Source organism: Suillus clintonianus (genome assembly GCF_016758775.1).
Source record: "Suillus clintonianus strain FC179 chromosome Unknown DEU56scaffold_47, whole genome shotgun sequence".
In the NCBI taxonomy this organism is placed as follows: Eukaryota; Fungi; Basidiomycota; class Agaricomycetes; order Boletales; family Suillaceae; genus Suillus; species Suillus clintonianus.
The window spans coordinates 1-20,269 of record NW_024539271.1 but is presented as its reverse complement, the minus strand read 5'-3'; the positions used below and the strand labels follow the sequence as shown (position 1 = coordinate 20,269).

At 47.9% G+C, this 20,269-nt stretch overlaps 7 protein-coding genes across 7 annotated transcripts; 4 read left to right on the top strand and 3 right to left on the bottom strand.

Annotated features, from left to right (window-relative positions):
* Position 1: 1 nt before the first annotated feature.
* DEU56DRAFT_414065 (N-terminal C2 in EEIG1 and EHBP1 proteins-domain-containing protein) lies at positions 2-2,478 on the bottom strand. Its single transcript, XM_041346109.1, has 3 exons — positions 1,301-2,478; positions 1,107-1,247; positions 2-1,055 (listed from the first exon to the last, which is right to left on the bottom strand). The coding sequence occupies exons 1-3, from the start codon at positions 2,234-2,236 to the stop codon at positions 366-368; spliced, it is 1,767 nt and encodes a 588-aa protein (XP_041207237.1). The 5' UTR covers positions 2,237-2,478; the 3' UTR covers positions 2-365.
* Positions 2,479-3,874: 1,396 nt separating this feature from the next.
* Positions 3,875-4,753, top strand: DEU56DRAFT_738891 (uncharacterized protein; the record flags this gene model as incomplete). Its single annotated transcript, XM_041348687.1, has 2 exons — positions 3,875-4,047; positions 4,099-4,753. The coding sequence occupies 2 exons, from the start codon at positions 3,875-3,877 to the stop codon at positions 4,751-4,753; spliced, it is 828 nt and encodes a 275-aa protein (XP_041207236.1).
* A 1,383-nt stretch (positions 4,754-6,136) lies between these two features.
* On the top strand, positions 6,137-7,209 carry DEU56DRAFT_810246 (uncharacterized protein; the record flags this gene model as incomplete). Its single annotated transcript, XM_041353503.1, is given in 5 exon segments — positions 6,137-6,240; positions 6,302-6,369; positions 6,388-6,417; positions 6,442-6,571; positions 6,631-7,209. Coding segments are annotated over 4 exon segments (624 nt in total), but the record flags the coding sequence as incomplete, so codon positions are not given.
* Positions 7,210-8,678: 1,469 nt separating this feature from the next.
* DEU56DRAFT_413981 (cytochrome P450) lies at positions 8,679-11,250 on the bottom strand. The gene is made up of 14 exons (XM_041346108.1): positions 11,112-11,250; positions 10,770-11,051; positions 10,613-10,709; positions 10,424-10,560; positions 10,240-10,365; positions 9,932-10,181; positions 9,759-9,881; positions 9,603-9,705; positions 9,464-9,550; positions 9,374-9,408; positions 9,269-9,315; positions 9,098-9,220; positions 9,014-9,043; positions 8,679-8,957 (listed from the first exon to the last, which is right to left on the bottom strand). The coding sequence occupies exons 2-14, from the start codon at positions 10,943-10,945 to the stop codon at positions 8,768-8,770; spliced, it is 1,524 nt and encodes a 507-aa protein (XP_041207234.1). The 5' UTR covers positions 10,946-11,051; positions 11,112-11,250; the 3' UTR covers positions 8,679-8,767.
* Positions 11,251-11,785: 535 nt separating this feature from the next.
* On the top strand, positions 11,786-13,324 carry DEU56DRAFT_810236 (SET domain-containing protein). The gene is made up of 2 exons (XM_041353502.1): positions 11,786-12,800; positions 12,853-13,324. Exons 1-2 carry the CDS (start codon positions 11,921-11,923, stop codon positions 13,062-13,064), a joined length of 1,092 nt encoding a protein of 363 aa, XP_041207233.1. The 5' UTR covers positions 11,786-11,920; the 3' UTR covers positions 13,065-13,324.
* A 1,500-nt stretch (positions 13,325-14,824) lies between these two features.
* On the bottom strand, positions 14,825-18,237 carry DEU56DRAFT_871896 (uncharacterized protein; the record flags this gene model as incomplete). The annotated part of the gene is made up of 11 exons (XM_041355741.1): positions 14,825-15,241; positions 15,299-15,631; positions 15,691-15,873; positions 15,938-16,102; positions 16,164-16,260; positions 16,330-16,484; positions 16,536-16,955; positions 17,010-17,195; positions 17,259-17,477; positions 17,526-17,779; positions 18,015-18,237. 11 exons carry the CDS (start codon positions 18,235-18,237, stop codon positions 14,825-14,827), a joined length of 2,652 nt encoding a protein of 883 aa, XP_041207232.1.
* A 152-nt stretch (positions 18,238-18,389) lies between these two features.
* DEU56DRAFT_757041 (uncharacterized protein) lies at positions 18,390-19,897 on the top strand (the record flags this gene model as incomplete). The annotated part of the gene is made up of 5 exons (XM_041350088.1): positions 18,390-18,536; positions 18,602-18,979; positions 19,040-19,300; positions 19,356-19,505; positions 19,553-19,897. 5 exons carry the CDS (start codon positions 18,390-18,392, stop codon positions 19,895-19,897), a joined length of 1,281 nt encoding a protein of 426 aa, XP_041207231.1.
* Positions 19,898-20,269: the final 372 nt, after the last annotated feature.

The window sequence follows — 20,269 nt, the reverse complement described above, 5'->3', positions numbered from 1 at the left end:
GAGTGAGGTCTACTCTTGTATGCTTTCTTAGGTGACAGATTCAGCAGATAGGCTAGCGTAGCCATTCTGTACCATATACTCCTAGATAATGCGTCGATGATTCTGCAATCAAATCACTCGTGGATATTGGTTTGAATACTTCGGCGCCCAGCGCCCTGTGTCGCAAGAATTATCTAGACATGGTTATGTACCATACCAATGCGATGCGATCTATAAGTGGTAGATGAACGTTTGAACGATGGTCGTAATAGGAGTGTGATGAATGCCAATAGCTATAGATTTAAATGAAAACCCAATTATCCTCCCTGAGCAGTAACGAAAACCCGAATAACAAGAAAAGCAATGATAAGATGTAAGAAAACTCTTTATGATGCAGCTTCCGCACGAAGCACCTTCCTCCACCAAGCCCGCTTCTCGACGATAGTCGTATTCGAGATAGCAGTGCTCACTCCGAGCTCGTTGACGCCTGAACGATTCACGGACCGTATGCTCTTCATGGAAGGCGCACGTAATGAGCGGGACCACTTTGAGTGAACGCTCTGATAGTCGCTCTCCGAGTCCTGGCGCACCGGAAGATGGTTGTGGTCCACAGAATGCATATACAGAGACTCTTCTGCGAGTCTCTCCTCATCCTCGCCACAGACGTGACCATCCTCCGTGGTACCTTCTCGAGACTGGTCATGCTCCTGCACTTCCGGCTCAAGTAGGTATGTAAACGGAGTGAGGAGTCCTGGTCGCGTGACTGGCGCTGGATTAAATAATGCTTCGATCAGCTTCTCCGTCCCGTGGACGCCACGAGTATTTGGAAGCTGGTTCGCATCCAATGGGTTCTGCCTTTTCTTCTTTCGACCGCGTTTTCCCGATGAGTTGGTTGAAATAGTGGATAACGAGGAGGATGAGGAGATGTCGTGAGCGTAAAGGTCAATGGTGCGTGGTCGTGTTCGAAAGACGTCCTTGTCTAGCAAACCGGCGATCCCACTCAATATTTCTCCTTTAGGAAGAGGTGGGGCAATATATGACGATTCGCCCCCAATATGTTCCAGTTGGACAGTGAGCTATAGGGGAATTTGTAAATCTGATTAAATGGAGGCAAACATTAGACTTACCTTGAGCGTCGCGTTGGTCTTGCTCTGCCTGAGCAAATATCGGCGGGTGACAACTCCAGCGTCGACATATTGAGCAAGATTTATGCTCACAGCACCGAGCCGGGGATTTCGTGGTGCATCTGGATCGCCTGGAATAACTCGCTAGGAAACATTGTCAGCAAAGTTTGGTAAGAACAGTCGCTATACAAACGCACCTGCATCACGATAAATTTCGCCTCGCAACCGCCAAGCTCGTTGGTTTCCCTACCGATACCCATCTGCACCATAATATCAAGCGTCTGTTCCCATTCGACGCCGTGGTCCCTTAGCTGTTCAAACGCAGTGTGACCTTTGGCTGGAGAATATGCCGTCGGAGGGGATTTAGCCAGAGATGGTGTCGGGTCCGGTGGGGCAGTTTGGGGCAACCAGTCAGCGGAAAGATATTGTGGTGGTACATTGACGTTATGTAGACGGGAATGGGGTGATGCTGATGATGTACCAGGGGATATTAGTGTGTTTGCAGATACGATTACTGAGGGAATGGGTGCATCGTGTGAGTGGGTTGAGTTGGAGTTGGCAACGCTATGGGCGTCTGAGGCATCAACAGCACCGGCTGCGTCCATCTCGCCTTCGTGGGGCTTCTCTTTCTCCTTCCCTTTAGCTGAGTTGGCACCTCCGTTCGGGGTGGTGCTTCCCATAGCCTTGCCCCTGCCCTTCACTTTGCCCAATAGACCGCCGCCAGAAGTTACCCCCTTAAACTTCCATCGCACCTCAAATTCTCCGTGGACAAGAGGAACGTTGCTGAGCTCATGTATGGTGAGCCTCAAGAGAAATACAGCATGTCGAGGCAAGAGATGCGCAAGCTGAGCACGAAAGCCTGACGGATGAACAGTGGGCGTGGGACTAGCTGGGCTGGCGTGCCCATGTGAATGAGCGGGTCGTGTTGGTGATTTTGCCCGCCCATCTGATGTATGAGGTCGCTTGCCATGCTGACTTGCTGTAAAGGGCGACAAGTGTAATTTTGGATAAGGTTTCTTAGCGGGCCGTAAGGTGGTTAAGGTGGATGAACGGTCTCTGCACTGGGAGAGCAATGAAGTGGATGTCGAGGCGCCTTGGGGATGGCTACCGTGTCGCGAATCGTGAAGGAGCATGAAGCGCGTGCTTTACAGCGTTAGAGCTGGAAAGGAGACGTTGTAAATCCTGGCTCGAAAGAAGGTTGGATGAGATGCGCATCAAGAAGCGCTGATGTCACTGACTATTTTGGCAAGTTCACAACAGCACTGATGCGAAGAAGACAATGCAAGTACCAGCACCAAGCGAGCATAGGTAGTGGTTGGAGTTTGAACTAGACTTAGTTCAACAAGCGTTAAATGCTGCAAGCCATATTAGTCGGTGTCGGATGTGGACCGTCACAGCGCCACGTTCATGATGAGACTTTCCTATTTTAGCTTACCCACCACCTTTTCACATTTTCACATGCATTGTTTCATCATGTACTCAATTGATTCTTCTTCCGCGGATAGTGAACACTGAGATCAGGTCGGCCGACTGTACTACCAGCCCAGCCTGTACATGAACATTTTACGGGCACACTGATGAAGAACTTGTGGGCAGACCAAATAGAAGGTAGTCATTAAATTTAGGACCCCCGAGGCTGTCGGCGACTCGGCAAGCGGCAGCCTGAACAAGGTCATGGGTCCCACTGGAAACGATCAAGAGGACGGAATTATTCTTGCACGTGGATATGGATGGTACATAGTTCAGGTATTATTCATGCGGAGTTGCTAGTATATCTTCCTGTAGGAATTCTGTAAACTTTACGTCCCTGACTTGTCCCAGACCACCATGGGCTGGACAGGAGGGTCCCACATTTCCAATAAGTAACGTTTCAGAAACGGGTTCCGGAATATATGGTCCAAGGTGCCGTTGGATGGTTAGCTTGCGGCGGAGGCGGACATGTTGTCGTCTTCTGGAGTTAACTCAATTCAAAACCAAACCGTCCTAGTCGCTCGCTTCTGCCTCCGACAGACCAAATGTCATAGACACGTACAAACATAACAAATGCATGTTGGCGGCGTTGCACTAGGAGGTCCACGGATTAGTACCGGAGCGTGAATCGACGTAAATTTCCCTTGACCATGCAAACAAGGTATACCACGTTTCTGAGTAACCGGTACCACGAAAGGTTAGGGTCTACTCATGTACATGCTGTGCTTGCTTCCAAATGAAAAGGTTTGATCCCAAGGTGGGTGTGGGTGTGATTGTTGTCAATGATGCAGTGGAAGTTCACTAATTGGGGCGCTGATCATATCGACGTAAGAGCACATATCAGGTATGCCGACGGGCCACAAAAGGTTGGTCTGAGGTGGGTGTGAATGCGAGAACAAGGTAGACCCTTGTGTTTGGTGACTACAAAGACTGGCGCTTAAGCGTATGTGACCTAACTTGTGCTGGGAATTACTAAAACGGTCTACAAACGAATGTCCAAAAAGGCGTGAAAGAGAGAAACGAATTTTGAACATATCCTTGTTCTGAAAATGGCGGAGACTAGTGATATAAAGCATTTCACAAAGTCTGCCTTCTCCTACCAACTCACCTGCAGAGCCTCAGTGATTTGACATCACAACCCAAACAACCTTCTTCTTCTTGAATTTCGCGGCCGGCAACCAAGCTTGAACATTTTTATATTTCCCATCTCATTTTTACCAGTCACGATGTACCAAGTCCGTCCTGCACACCCCATCCAAACAAAAGTCATCTGGGATTACGAGGAATCAGCAACACCCACCATGGCTTCTTTCCCTCCACAACAATCTTATCCTTCTAATGTCCAGCTTCCTCGTAGGTTGCAACGTCCATCCTATGCCGAGGTTCCTAGACAAAATATTGCTGCTATCGCTCCTGAACTCTCTGAAATTCCGATGGACTACGTCAGACGTAGTCTCAAGCTCCAGGCAAACCAGTCAGTACAACAATATCTCTCTTCATCAACTCGATCTAACATATCACACAGGATGTTTGCTGGTATCGCAGCACTTTCCCAATCTCATCTGCCTCAGAGCATCTCTCGCTCCCAAGTGCACCATACCCCTAGTCTAACCATTCCAATTCGCCCATCCGCCTCCTCCTCTTCCTACCCCACACACATACTTGCACTTTCCAGATCATCCAGCTCCTCCGATTCGTATGTCACCCTTGTGCCGACCCACGCCCTCATTCTCGCATCAAATTGCGCTTCATTACCCCGCCTCCCCCCCTCAGCTTCTTCTCACGGCGCTACTGTTAGCGTCACTCTTCCAGTACTTCCTCTTACAATACCCGCCCCATCCGCGTTCGGCCCCTTGCACACTTTCCTCTACACTCATTCTACACCTCAACTACTCTCCGCACTCCTCCCAGCTGTCCCAGGCTCTTTCTTATCCACTCTCACGTCCCCACAAGCACTCCGAGGCACACTTGCCTCTGGGCCTGCACTCCATACCCTTTCCGCCCACCTTATGTCATCTGCCCCCGGTATGGGTGCACTTACCAACGTCGCCCAGAACATTGCGGCTGTATGGAGAAACGCAGTTGCCTTGGGTGTGCACGATCCCGAACTCTGGGACTGTCTTGACCTAGCCTGGGAGGTCATCTTGGGTGCTATGAACCTCGGTGCCGGAGCGCGCTAATACGTAAAAACACACTAATAGGAGGAGCCACTCGCGCTGTGCGCACCGGCCATCCAAAAGACGAACCCTTTCTCGTAACCCATCACTGTATTCCTGGATCTCTCCCGCATCTCATTCACCATACATCTATCATCATCAGACCATGCCCCTTGTATCCCTGGCTATTTCCCCTGCTTTTGTCCCCTTATCTCTATGGCTGTTGTGAGATACCAAGTAATTTACGTTTGGTAGTAATGGTTTGGAGACCTTGTATCTACTATGTATCAGAACGATCAGAATACCCATATACCTTTCAATCGTGCCCCTGAGTCTCATTTAAGTTGTCATGTCCTAACTCCTTCCGTAAGTATTACAGGCACGTTCATTCGCAGGAGGCTCGAACAGCCACGGCAGTTCTCGACTTTCCTGGCCTTTTAATTGAATTGCCCATTGACACGATAATACTTTTTTTTTCATTACAGTATCTAGATCTACTCCAGCTGGGATGATCATGATCATGGGCGCTTCGCGAATAAGACTTGGCCTTTTGACAACCGGTCCCCCTCCATGACATCGTGATTCACCACCCTTTCCTTTCCCGACCGCTGGGGTTAGAGGCCTACTTGTGCAACAACCATATGTCGAGGTCCTCTCAGTGAGTCTAATACTTTCGATCGATGCAGTTCAATCGGGATTTACCGGCAGCATTTAGGTAAACCGAAGTTCTGTGTCTTTGTCTCATGATACACCCATGCGGCAATGATCTACATATCATGTCGCGATCCCCACAATTTTTGTCAACTCCGGTTGCCAATTCACTCCGAATTCAACTTGTCTATGGGTGCGTGTATATACACAACACCCCTGTAGCTGTGCAAAATTGAAATGTAATACTCTGACTAATTCACAATAGACATGAACGCGCCTGGAACTCCCATCATATATTAAATAGACGATGACACGAAATTGCCACCGTTATGGCCCGCCATGTTCGTATATCAGTAGCGCCGTTCGCGTCGTCTCACCTCAGCGTTGTCCCAATTCACGCAGCCGATAAACAAACAACACCGACAGATGAGGTGGAAGGTCCAAGGAAGCAGGGAGACTAGGGTCTGTCGATGACGAGTTCGACATTGTGGAGGGAGTGAAGGAGGAAAGGCGATGAGTGCTAGGTCTACATGTCCCAGCTTACAGCTATTTTATTCGCAAGGGAGGCAGTTCCAGCGTAATATTAATGTCTTCTTCATTGTCGCTTCCATCGACGCCTACATTCGCTACCCCAGGTGATCAGCCGACGACGAGTCAAACTTCCGGCGCTGGAGATAACCAACAGCCGCATCTACATCAACCACGCTATATCTGTATGTTGCCTGATCCCACATCGATATTAATACGCGCTGCTTATTCCATCTTGCAATCCCACAACGTTGGTTTTCTTCCTCGTGATCCTCTTTTTTGATCTTCTTATTAATATTGTCATAATTATTCTTGATTCAACGTACGGCTCCAACAAAGAATTCCACAACCATGGCCAGCTTCCAACTCCAAGTGCAAGATATCCTTTTCGTTCTTGTCGTTCTCCTTCTCATATCAGCCTTTATCGCATTACGTTCCTTCATCGTCCGCCGGCGTTGTCGTCGTCGTGTCGAGAATCGTCGCCGTGTCGAAGACGCTCCCGCGCAAGGAGCCATTTTTGACCTACCACCCACAGCCATTTTTGACCTGCCACCCACAGCGCTCGGTCTTACTTCACAGTTCATTGGAGAGAAACCTAGCGTCCATGAAGCCTGGGTTGAACAGGATCTCCTACAGGAGAAAGCCCAGTGGCAGGCCATCATGGTTGGTTTCGAGCCATTTAATTCATTTGCAGGGCTTGACTGATACTTTCATTCAAATAGCCTGTCACTGCTCTTCTAACACACAAGGTCGAACCTGCTGCGGAGTCCCGATTACCTCATGAAGCTCCACAACAACAGCGACCCTCATTCCTTGCGCGCTTCAAGCGACATTCTGTATCCCCCGACTCACATCCAGCCACGATCATCCGAGACTGTACCACCCCAGATGACACCATCTCCGTGTGCGTGCTGATCACAATGCCTCACCCAGATTCCCCGATGCGCTTTAAGCATTCATCGGAATATTCGGCCAAGTCGCAACTAATTGACGGCAAAGATCCGAACCTGGGCGTAACGGCAGGGAGGGCCAGTGATGAGGAAAGCGTCCCAAACGTCGTCTTTGGCGTTGCAGAGCTTCCTGTGGTTGGTGGTTGGGCAGAAGCAAAAATGGCGTAATATTTTCAGATTTACACTTCCCTGATACGACAGACATAGATGGTGCGATAATATCGAATGGTATGGACCTTTTGACGTTTAACTCATTTTGGCTATGCATCATACTGTATTCTTGCTTTGGAACACTTACTACCACTTACCCACACACACCACTCCTAGTATGTATGCATACGAACAACAGGATTATTTTTTTGCGGTTTAGCTACCGTATTGACATGAGGTGAACGACATGAAGCATTCGTGTTTCATTGCCCATTGACACGATAATACTTTTCATTACAGTATCTAGATCTACTCCAGCAGGGCGCTTCGCGAATAAGACTTGGCTTTTCGACAACCGGTCCCCCTCCATGACATCGTGATTCACCACCCTTTCCCTTCCCGACCGCTGGGGTTAGAGGCCCTATACTTGACTTGTGCAACGGCCATACTTATGTCGAGGTCCTCTTGAGTCGAATACTTTAGACAATTTAAAAGTTCAATCGGGATTTACCGGCAGCATTTAGGTAAACCGAAGCTCTGTGTCTTTGTCTCATGATACACTCACGCGGCAATGATCTACATATCATGTCGCGATCCCCACAATTTTATCAACTCCGGTTGCCAACACAATCTATGGGTGCGTGTATACACAACACCCCTGTATCTGTGCAGAATTTAAATGCAACATTATGACTAATTCACAACAGACATGAACGCGCCTGGAACTCTCATCATATATTGAATAGACGGGTTCTGCGATTCTGCAACTCTTTGAACCGTGGCCTGGACCAACGGTTCGGTTCCCCCTGTTGCCCGAACTTTGAACCGGACTTTGGTCAAGGTTCGAGCTCGAACCATGGCTCAGCGCTCAGGACCGGACCTGGCCACCACTGACTGGAATCTATGGCTTAGTATGTCTTAAATATGTAGTGCTCTGTTCACAAGTTCTTCACTACAAGCAAACGTTGTAGCGAGCGCTTGACAGGCACAACTCGAAGCAGAAGCCCCACACACTTGAATAAGGCTATGTCCAACAATAGGGTCTCCGACCCCAAAAGACAATAAAACGGAAAAAAAAAGAAAACTCGAAGCAGACACATCGCTACATCAGTGTCAGCCCCACACATGGCACGGTAAGTGTGTGACTTTTTTAGTCTTTGCAGATCTGAATGTATTCAGCTTTTCTGTGGGGGACGCAGAGACAGATGTGGCATCCTCCAGCCCATTTCCGCACCGAATCTAGTACATAACCTCGCAGTCCATGGTAGTCACTCGCTGCCCTCTATATTTTATGCGCTCCCTCATGTGACAGAAGTGGTGTTTGACCACGACGTCCGGAAGATTGCCGAACAGCTCGCACTGGAATCTTATGACAAGAATCGCTACCGCTATGGCCTTGTCTGCGGCAGCTGACCATCGAGATGCCCCCCATGACGAAATTCCACATCTCCTACAGCCTTCCGGGTGGTTGTATACCCGGCGCACTAGCGGATATACATACGAAACAAAGCCTTTGCCCCTCCATGTACAGCATAAAGCATCATCGAGGATAAACTTGAATTTCAAGGAAGATGGATACATAGTTCGGGCAATCTACACTTACTGTACATACTGTCTAACATGGATCACTTCCCCGACGCATCAAGCATCATAAGGTTTGGAACGTCACAAAGAAAGAGATAAACAACGACGGAAAGAAACTTGCATAATTGAATACGTTGAAGATAAAAGGCAAAACTTTAATGGGACTCTACGGCCCTCACGCGACCTCAGAATCCTGCACCATGCGCCTCAGCGTCTGTTCCGGGACCCTGGTCTCAAACTGAACGGCATATGGTTGGACATCTGGCACCACACCGTTCATATATACCATGTCATGCACCGGCTTCGTACGATCCAGATTTATCTGGAAGGCCCAAAGAATAAAGAGCGTATGTATAAACATGGATCTGTACCGATCGAAATAAGCTCAGAAGATCATGTTGTGCATGGAAGATTTCTTTACCTGGGCACAAGATGTTGGGCAGGGCACACACTAGAAACACGGACAATTTAAGAAAATATATTTTAAGAGAGAGAGGGAGCTTACCGCCGACCGAAGCCGAAGGTATAGAATTTGAGGTCGGTCCTCAGTTCGCCTTGGTCGTTCAGCCAGCGCTCAGGTTTGAATGCCTCAGGGTCAGGGAAGACATCCGGATCCCGAGAGATGGCCCTGCGAGATACCTATTAGATCCATCGTATCTTCGAGGATGAAGCTTACCAGTGGTTGCCGAACACGGTAGTCCCGGCGGGAATGCAATAATTTTCCTGGGGGTGGATATCAGAATATCATTCGGCGGTCAAATATTGTTCAAATATGACTTGCCCAAATCACGTCTTTAGTTGTTCGGTGAGGCATTCCTACAGTGTGAATGTTGTAAAATTCAGGTACAAAACAGACAATGAAGACACTCACCTTCGGGAGCACTCGGTCTCCATCTTTGACACTCCAAGACGAAGGCGCGCAGACGGGGAAGAGAATTTTCGTCCTCGAAAGTGGGTACTTTAGCGGAGACATCATTAACTCGATAAGACTGCGATAGAAATTAAGCTACCTCGGTTCCTTCCGATGACCGCATCAAGCTCGGCTTGGACTTTAGCTTGTTCCTCGGGGTGCAATGCGGCTGACATAAAAATCGTGCATAATGCAACAGAAGTCTGAAACCTGATATCAGTCAGGTGTTCGGAAACAAAATAAAAAGACACCTCACTGAGTGGATCGCCAGCAGTAAGCCCCCGACAAGCCAGGCCATCTCAAGCTCGGTAAATTGATAGCTATGCTCATTTTCTAGCATAAATTTCGCGAACGAAGGGTTGACATCCTCATTCCTTTGCTGTGGAACGCTTTAAATATTGGCAAGGCAGTACTTGAGGCAATACGCACGATTTGTTGTTTTACTTGATTCAGCTGAGCGAGGTAGACCTTCTTGCCGTTCTCAAACTCCCGTCTTAAGGCTTTGCCGTACCAAGGAATGTGTTTGAGCCATGGAAGCGAGTCCACCAGGTAAGCACCTGGACGCTGGGATTTACCCAATGCCTCTAACCGCTGGCGAGCATCTTTGAGTTCGGGATCACCAGAAAACGTACGCTCAGTCTTCCCATAAGCAACTCTCATAACAACCGATGCCATAAAACTTCAAAATCCCCGTAAGTCGTGTACTATTATAACCCTGAGCCTAAGAAAGCGCTTACGTTAACGTATGGTTCTGAAATTTGGATGGGTCATCAAGTATATCGACGACCGCATGCTTTGCGTAGGACAACTGTATGGGCTCATACAGATCAACTACTCTTGGTCCAAGATGCGAATGAAGTGCTCTGCACCACATTGCAAAGGTTAGATAGGGGATGTTTACGCGGTGCTCGGACTACGAACCTACGCATCTGATGCACCCTGTCTCCAGCGTGTGAAAAGGCGATGGACTGTCCGCCGCTAAGCATGTCTCCAGTGGAAATCATGGAAGGACGATCATTTGACACTCCGCCCTGCTTCTCTAGAATATCCACCGCAGCCTGGAAAAAAAAAGTTGAGCCTGGGCATGATGCTTCAGCTAAAGGGACTAACTTTGTGACGGCCAATAATCACGATTCTCCTGGTCCCTGAGCGAAAGCTGATCACAGGACCGAGCTCTTCAATCCATTTCTCTACCGTGAGATATGACCTGATCAACAGTGCGACACAATGAACGTCAAAAAACAACAAGTCAAATGTAAAATCTTACTTATGAGTGGGTAGGACGTAACCCAACAACCCCGCAGAGGGAGGGGAAGGTGGGATGGGAAGTTTACTTCCTGTTGTATGATAAGCGCGAATGACAGCTCCTAGCCCAAGACAAGCCGCGGCCGCGAGGACGAGCTCCCTATGTTCCAAAATGTGCAAGTCAGGTAGCCGTAGCATGACTGATAGGTGGAGGGTAGAGAAGGATTGGGAGAACCCATTGGTTGCGCATTCAAGTTTTTATAAGTGCTGGGGGGATCAGAAGCTAATTAGCTATGCGAAAGATCTGGCCATCATAGTCAAAGGGGTTCAACAGAATTCGAAACTACTGGCCAGATTATCATACCTCAGATGATCATGATTGACGTGGCAGGTGCACCAAGATAATGGCACGAGATAAAGGTAGAAGATAATGACAGGAGAATTGTGCTGCGAGCGTTAGGGTTAAAAGAGCCATAACCCGAAGACGTTGTATAGCGCTAGGGTGTGGAGAGATTGGAGAGGAGATTGGTTAGAAATGTCGGAGAGAATACTACGAGCCTTAACAAGGACTGAGATGGACTCGACTATGAAAGTCGAAAATTAATGTTGCAGGTCGCCGTGAGACTACAGTCATCTCAAAAAGTCATCACAAAAGGTCGAGCTTCGACTTTCGGAGGTTGTAAACCGCCCAACATAAGACCTTAAGGGGTTGAGCTGTGCCTATGAAGTGTGGTTCGGAGGCTCTCAGGCTAGCCGGGACGCGAGTGCAGGAGGCGCATGCGGCAGGATTTTCTGTGCGGACCTGACATTGATGCACGCAGTACGCGTGAGGTCGCTTGAATCAATGAGTCGTGACGGGACCTGGTATCCTGGGGTAGCCAGCCGCATGCCCACAAACACGGTATATACATACCCTACGGAGCAATGATTCAAAGAACATTAATCATCGGAGTGGCCCTTGAGCCCCTTTATTGCAGCATTACGTAAGTTCATAAATCAGGTCACAACTTAGACGTGACGCGTGACAGCTGAACATTTCAAATTTTCAACGTTCTTGAACTTCTCTTCGATGCGGTACTACTACGGATACCCAAGGAAATAGCGGCGAACTAGTTTAGGCTGTATCAAACTATCATCAACGCGACAAAATCACAGAAACAAGAACGATCTCAAATGTCCCAGCCACTCATCGACTTGCGGACCACACTGCACGGGGGACGTTCTCTCTTTGCCATGCAGCCCATCGCCCCGGGGACTATCATCTTTGCATGCGAAGCTCCTTTTGCGCATGTGATTTGCAAAGACTATCGCAGGGAGGTCTGTGCTCAGTGTTTCGCTTACGCAGCAAGTAATTCTCGAAATATTGGCGATCCACGAACTTGGAGTATCAGAAGCCGTAGGGAAACTGCAGAGTCTGCTTGGTTTTGCACAGATGGATGCAAGATCGCATGGGAAAGTGGTGTGACAGGTCCCATGATAGCAGATGTCAATGCTCTTCTTGCCAAGGCAAAGATGGCCACTCGAAGGCAACCCAAGGACGGACATCTTGGTTACGATCCGATATTGCCAAACGGTTCTACTGCACAAATCACGCAACACCAGATCGATAAAGCGTGGGCGGATGCCGAGGAATTTGTCTCCTCTCGAGCTCGTCTTTCTTCGTACTGCTCGACGATGAATTTAGAAGATATGGAACTCGAAATATCACGCTTGGTTGCTTCAGCCATTGTCCAGCGATATGTATTTGATCACGGCCTCGCCAATCTTGCAGTCTCTTCGATAATCTCCACCTCAAATCCCTGGGCAGAATTTCTTGGTCTCCAGAGCAGCGAGCTCTCGAACGTTCGCATGCGGCCTTACATTTTCGCAGCGCATCTACGTTTATACGCTTTTCTGTGTCATTCGCTTCCACAGCATCTCAAACCGTATGCTTCTATGGTACGAGGCGTCCTTGCGCGCGATACGGGGAATGCTTTCGGCATTTGGGATGGAGACAGCAAAGATGAAATGCTCGGATGGGGCCTTTGGGTGGGCGCAAGTTATTTTAATCACAGTAAGAACCCATTTCTCGGTAGACCTTCTTACTCAATCGTCGGCCCATAAAGGCTGTTACCCAAACGTCAAAAAGGCTCGTGTCGGACGTACCATGCACTTCACCACAACTCGCTCAGTCGAAACCGGGGAGGAGCTATGCATTAGCTATATCGATCACGATCAAACTATTACGCAGCGCAGACAGGAGCTAGAAGACAGCTGGTTCTTCGAATGTCGGTGCCAGCGTTGCCAATCAGAAAAATCTGATGGATGTGTACATTGATGTGCTCTTCTCCCGTTTTTCATACGTTACTCGGCTCACCTACATCCCCATTTATAGGGTTGTTTGAGAGGAACCCAGTGTTATAACTTATCCCCCAAAAGTATACATGCAAAACTCGCACCTACTCGGCAATTGAGCGGTCCTTTCAACATTGAAACGGTTCGTAGCCTGGCCCAGGCTCTGAGCTCCCCAATCTACAGTTGTTCAGTGTTAACTTAGTGTTATTTGCCCATGATCAATTGTCACCAATAGATTCATCCAGATATGATCAGAAGAAGTGAAGTTCCGAGTGCTGAAGTCGGTGCGACGGTATTGACTTGATGAACTATGGTATCATCCTGTGTTCTGTTGGATGTGGGTCAATGTTTATGACGTTTGGTCGCCTCACACCAACACATCGTCCAAGGTAAACTCTGATTTTGCAATTTGACCACTGATCATTATGGCGTTCGTTCCATTAAGATTTATTGAAGTGACGTTCACGCACGCACTCGTGTCTCTACAGTCAGCTAGCTAGACATCGATATGAATTGCTTCCGCACAACTTCCGCAGGATCAAACATTAATATCATTGTCATAGTGCCATCCTATATAGCATCCTATCCGTGACACTGGGCTCGGAACTCCGCATCATCACCTCAATGATCAAATTTAAATGGAACATGACTTGATGAACCCGTCTTGAGGGACGAGGAGTTCCAGTAGTACTCAACGCGTGATGAGGTTGGCCAGAAAGCACAGGAATATATGATGCCATTCGAGTCCCAATGTTCTGCTGATCAGATATACTTTGTGTGTCGGAAAAATGCCAAATACCGTATCAGGCCTGGCATAAGCTGGTGCAAGCTGGCGCAATCTGACGATCTGGCCAGAGCTGACCAGGTGCCTATGAAGCTCGTGCGTGGAGAAATCAGGTCGTGCCAGGCGCATATGAAGCTCGTGCCGTGACCGGCATTTGCCAGTCGTGCGCACAATTTCATGTTGATGTGTCACGTGAGTGTTCAATTTCGTATGACCGGCCAAAATTCAACTTCATTTGATTTAGTACTACATCTATGTACAAATGTACGACTTGTTCAGCTCCGGACTGGAGGCAATACATATAGTGCGGCTTGGAAGCCAGCACGGATGCCAATGGTCCGGGTGTAGCAAGTTGTACTAGTACTGTGAGATGTACAAGTTCTCCGGGTTGCCCCCCCAAAAAAAATTCGGACTCGCGAGCCGTCGGAGTACCTGCACTCTGCCAGATGGTACTCTCACATCAAGTCTAATAGCGCGGAGCAGGCAGATTTGCCTGCTCTGAATACTTGCCTTGTTCTTGTTTTGGGCGCCCTCATAATTGTCAATGGCACCTTGCAGGTGTGAACTTCTAACCCTAACCCTAAGCTTGCTCAATAGCTGCAGCCTGTGCTTTCTCTCGTGTTGCTCCTGCTATCGCAAATGCTCGTACACGTCCTTCACTGGCTCATCTGTCCCGGCTTGCAACCCCATGCCATCAAAGAGATATACGCTCTTCATTCTCTCGCGGCAGCCAGGACCTTCCATTACCCCTTCTAAGTGATCCTTGGACAAATGTGCCCCCTCCCCACTTTAAATTGCTCATGAAGCTAGTCCATTACAGTGTCTCGCAGCTCGTCAGGCCACTCCTTCAAGGAGACTGTCAGCTCGACGGTTGGCGGCTTCACCACGTCATGTAAACACCTGTGCTCCTGCACCAGCCTCGTCCAAAAAATTAGGCGGCTAAGTACAGCATGTCAATATTAATTTCCTGCCCTCAGAAACATGTCTCCGTCAATAGTATCATTAAGATATTCACGCCCATCCTTCGTACCAAACGCTTTGACCATGTGGACTCCTCGAACAAGATATCTGATCATTACCAAGTCGTACCTTTGTACCTGCTCAAATACATGCATACCCTCCCACACTGTCTTTGGCTTCCACTGTGTTCGCTTGTAAGAATGAACAAGAGCGATGTCGACTGGGCCGCGGCTTGTCATGCACCTGACAAGCATGCGCAGTCGTACCGGCGATAGCATTTTGGAGTCGGTGTTTATGAGTGCGCAATCATATTGAGCGTGACTGTGAAAGTCAGGATTACATCGTAGAATGTCTCGTCCTTCCTTCCAATCCTCCAGGGATTGATATGTCAAGTAGAGACATTGAAATACTCGAACCTCATAGAATGCGGTCACCGTCAGTTATAGTTCAGACTCAAAGCCACACTTACATACCTCGAGATGGCTGTCCTCCACACAATCTGGTGAGATATTCTTCCTCAGAAAATTAAACAAAGTGTTCTGAAACTCCGTAGCCTCGTTTACAAATCCACGAGCAACAAGCTCATCTGCTAATCCCTTAGCATCTGTGATCCCGGCAGCTGGTGATCCAAGGATCCAGTGTTCGTTGGACCTTGCCAGTGCGCTGTGGGTCTGGGTTGCATTCAAACCGGATTGAACTTCGTCGGATCCAATCATCTTCGCCAGCGTGCTTTCGTGTTGGCTTGCATTGTCTATAAGCATGTGAATACGTGCTACTGCTTCTAGATTTTCATCAATCCTAGCCATCTGATGAACCATAAGCATGTTTTCGGTATTTATGAGGGCAGACTGGGCAGTAAGTGCACCTGAGGTTCGGTGTTCTTACAGTTAGTTTGTTTGTATGCCTCTTGAACCTCTTGATGGAAACCTTCACCAACACGAGTATCGTAGTTATCAAGTGTGCCCTTCTGCCTGATATCCGGGATGATATGAGTGGTCAAGTGTTGTTTGAGGAAATCGAAGTTTTTCTCGTACTGCGTGGAGACGCGCTTTTGAATGCCATAGACTAAGTCAGAAATGGGACCGCAGTCATGAAACAAATAGTCCACATACCGAACAGTAATCCATGTAAGTCTTGATATATCCTTGCAGTCGTTGGATACGATCTTCAGTCATGCACCTCATCTGGATCATCGTGCGAATTTGAGCATATGCACGGAGACAGTTTACGAGCACCGAGTTTTTAGGCAAAAGTTGCACTATGCAAGGTAGAAGGCACTGCAAAGAAATATATAGTAATGTGAGTGAACAACAGTCTCATCATTCATGAAATACGTACTCTCAAAATATCGAAGAATGCTGTGCCATCCGCATACTCAATTGTCGTGACATTCAGGAAATGTTTGAGGTTCGACCACCTGTCAACACCACGCATGCTGAGTAATGAAAGTCAAGTCATGTGTCAGTGAGTCGCCAAATACTACATGTTCACTGTTTGGACTTACTTGATGGTAAGTTGACCCTTGACGTTCAAATCTTCTAGGATGCTGAGCAGCAGCCGCCACAGATGCTTTCCGAACTTGCCAAGATCATCGGCATGTAGTTTGTCATAGGAAATTGCTCGGTATGGGTCCGAATGAGGGAGGGACCAAAAAAAATTCTGCGCAAGCTTATCGTGACTTGATTCAAAATGTTAATCAAAGACACCTACAACATTTTTGTGAAGCCCGTTCTGCTGTAATATTCGCTCAGACCCGGATTTGGTTTGGCACTCCATGGCGTCATGGTAAGCTTGCATCATGCCTTCGACGGTCCGTGGCTCAAACACACTGGCCAAATTATGTTGACTGCAGTTATGGACAAGACACTTCGGACACGGATAATCTGCAAGACCTGCACGAGTCGATGTTAATGCCCAGCTCTCCTCACTATCAACTGATGCAATTGGAATTCCAGGATATATCACCCGTTGTACTTGATCACCGCATTTCATTGCCTCTCCGCAACGTCCACGAGAGCGGAGAGAGCCAAAAACGACAGCGAGAACTTTGTGATACACCTCGCGCTTGAAGCATGCAAATGCAATTTTCCCTGCGCTGTTACGATCTGATGGGTCGCTTGGATCACGTATCTGAGTAATGGCTAGCAAACTTGAGTTACAGCAAGAGCTTATGTTGTCCCTCACCACAGGCATATAACCAACGAGGATTCCTCCTCCATTGCCCGAGCCATTTCGTATTGCTCGGGGAAGAAATGCAGGACGTAAGAGCATCGGGTGCTTGCGGACACGTTTTGTTATCATGCCTTTGTCGAGCCAAAAAATTGCAGGGAGGAAGCAATGGGGTAGCCCATGTACATTCGGCAAGGTGTCCTGATCATAATCATAGGTGCACGATAATTAATTTTATTCAGCGCGATGATCGGGAGGGTGTACCTGAATTTCCCACCAAAGAGTTCCTGTATTAATGTCGTCATAAATAGCAACATCCTTCCCTTCTTCACACAGATACTTTCGAACGGGGTACCAGTTTATCTCTTGAGACAGTGTTGGATCGGTGATCCAGCTTTGATAGACTTCCCAAGGGTCACGATATGGAAACTTGAAGGTGAATGTTTGCTCATCATATTCAGCTGAGACAGTGCCTTCCTGGAACTTTGAAGTGGCGTGAATTGAGAGTTCGACATAGATTAGCATACTGACTTGAACAACATATGCACGAGCAGCCATCAGCACCCGCTCCATGTCTTTATGATTCCTCAAGGTAATCCTGCTTCCTATTGCCCATCCATTATGCATGCCTTGAAGCTGAGCATCAATGTTTGCTTTGCTTAAACGACTCCTCACAGCAATCTCAGTGTACTCGAAATCTTGTAAATTTCGGAACGGAGCCCAGGGTAGCGACTCAGCTGTAGATTTAGGAAGGTGCAGTCCCGAAGATTCTGATGGTGGTTCCTCTGGTAATTGACCATCAGCATCAGACTCGAGAGCGATGATAGTGGGATCAGAAATGTTTGTATGCGGATGGTGTATGATTTTGATATGCAGTGCCTGATTCGACTTAGATGTGGGCATGGGTGTTTGTGGGGGTGATATGTGCATAGGCTGACACTCTGAATTTTCATGAACTACAACAGTAACGGGTTATATTGTCCATCGATGGGCCAATAATATCCGACAGTCTCAACTCACTGTCAGGCTGAGCAGAGGGTGTGTGTCGATGCTCTATTCGAATCTTCTTTTGAGGATGTTGATCCTCACTAGTAGTGTCAATGGCATGTTGCTGTGGCTGCGTGGCAGCATAGAGGCTTATAGCAGCAGATTCGACAACTTCATGCTTGGATTTGCATGCAGAAAAATGGCGTGAAAACCCTCTTGGATCGCGATATTGATGACAATACTCGCAGCAAGGCATGTTGTTTTTGACGTCATGAAGAAATGCGAGGCTAATAATACTGACTAGTACTGACTTGGTATTGCTTACTCAAAAACGTAATAGGTGGATTGGTAGCGAGCTCCGCCCAGAGTGACATGAGTTTGACCATAGCAAACTTGGAGACTGCAACAATGTCACAACACCGAGTGCAAACTGCTACATCCCGCACTGAAGAAGATGAACAACCTCACTCACATTCACCATCTGAGACTACATCTGGTGACTTGACTTCCGAGATTGAAATTGACTTGGGTATGTCACGCGAGGATCTATACAGGGTGAGTGATCAACTCAAAGTACTGCTGGGGGTTCGTTGATCTTGAACTATCCTCTCTGAGTCTAGAATGCCCGAAAGGCACAGTCCAGGGCAATCGCTGCGGTGGCTAAAGTCAAAGCAAGTCGTCGTAAGGCTGATGAGTTAGCCACCACAGCTACAGATGCAGATTCAAGCCCAAGAAAACGGCCCAAGTTCACAAGTTCGGAGGTCCAGGAAACCATCAAGACAGTTGAATATTATGGCCGTAAATTTCTCGTTACTCACATGCTCTGGCTGCATGGAGATACAAAAGCTAGCTTTGAAACGCCCATCGACGACAACTATCACGAATTCGAGCGATTTGAAAATACAGAAACCATGCTTCAGGGCCAGTTACGAGAAATTCAGGAGGTGGTTCCAGAGAAATATCTCGGAGATCTCAGTAGTGACTGGTTTAGACGTGCGGTTCGTGAATTATCCTCAACTGTTAGGCTTGCTATCATGATCAACTAATTTGATGTATAGTTCCAGGCTGGAATGCAATCTCAAAGGTCAAACATATCAACACGAGTGCGCACTCGATGTGGTGCAATGATTTTTGGCTGTACAGAGGCTCAGATTAAGTCGGCAGCATATCGAAAAGAGACGTTTGGTTCACTCATTGGCTGGAAGAAAAATGACAAGGGAGAGTGGTACTATGATGCTTGGGATTCAGAGATTTTGCACGGCAGCTGGCAAGGAAAGCACGATATTCACACTGTTTTTTTGAACAAAAGTCTCATGATGGTGAGCGCTTATAACTCGCCTCCTTCATGTTAAACTTATTGATAAATGATGGCAGGTTATTAGTGGTGTCATACGAGGGCCAGCATCTGTTGTCTCAATGAGCGCAGGAGAGGGTTCGGTTGCATCCCGTAACAGCGAAACTCTTGATGTGAAATGGGGGCTCGATCATACCACACCAGGGATGATCGCTGCCGGTGCTGTCCTGGTGAGTTCACATGAAAATTCAAAATATATACTTCCTGATGATGACAGGTGCGATGGGCCGCTTCTGTTGACACGCTTCTAACAGTTCAAGGGTCTCAGAGTGGAATTAGATGGAAAGAGGACTTCGAAGGCTACTTGCAATATTTGTTCAACGGCCTGAGACTCCGGAAGGCAAGTGTCCTTAACGTCTTTCGGCAATGGGACAAGGTGTTGTTCCCATCCTCATCCAGTGGCTTCGGTGGCCGCCAGGCACGCAGTGATAGATGTGCGAAGATGAAGAGTGTCATGGATGCACTGGAGGGCGATGATGAGGTTGAGGAAGACAGACAGGATGATAACCATGAAGATGGGCAACGTCACTGTGAGGGAGATGGCGGACATCGTGAAGAGTAAGGTCTGTGATGTCCGTCCGAGTCTTTGAGGAGAGCTAAGGGAATCGAGGTGGCGATTCTCACTCAAAGGAGTTTACATGATGGCGATCACAGCGACACGTTGTTGATGCGAAGATTCAGATTGATCAGATCATTTGATGTATTTGATAGAAGTACAATACTATGTGACAATTTGCAATACAGTGTGTTCGCCATCCAAGAGCTCTCTTGATCGAAATTTCATCACTCAGGCTGGTACTACCACAACTTCAAGGATGCATCAGTAAACTACAATGTTCTGTACAGAGCTGTACAGAGCTGTACAGCATGCAAGCTCCACAGCTTGGTCCCTGCTGGACAGCTCACTACAGCTCCACACAGTACTACATATCCT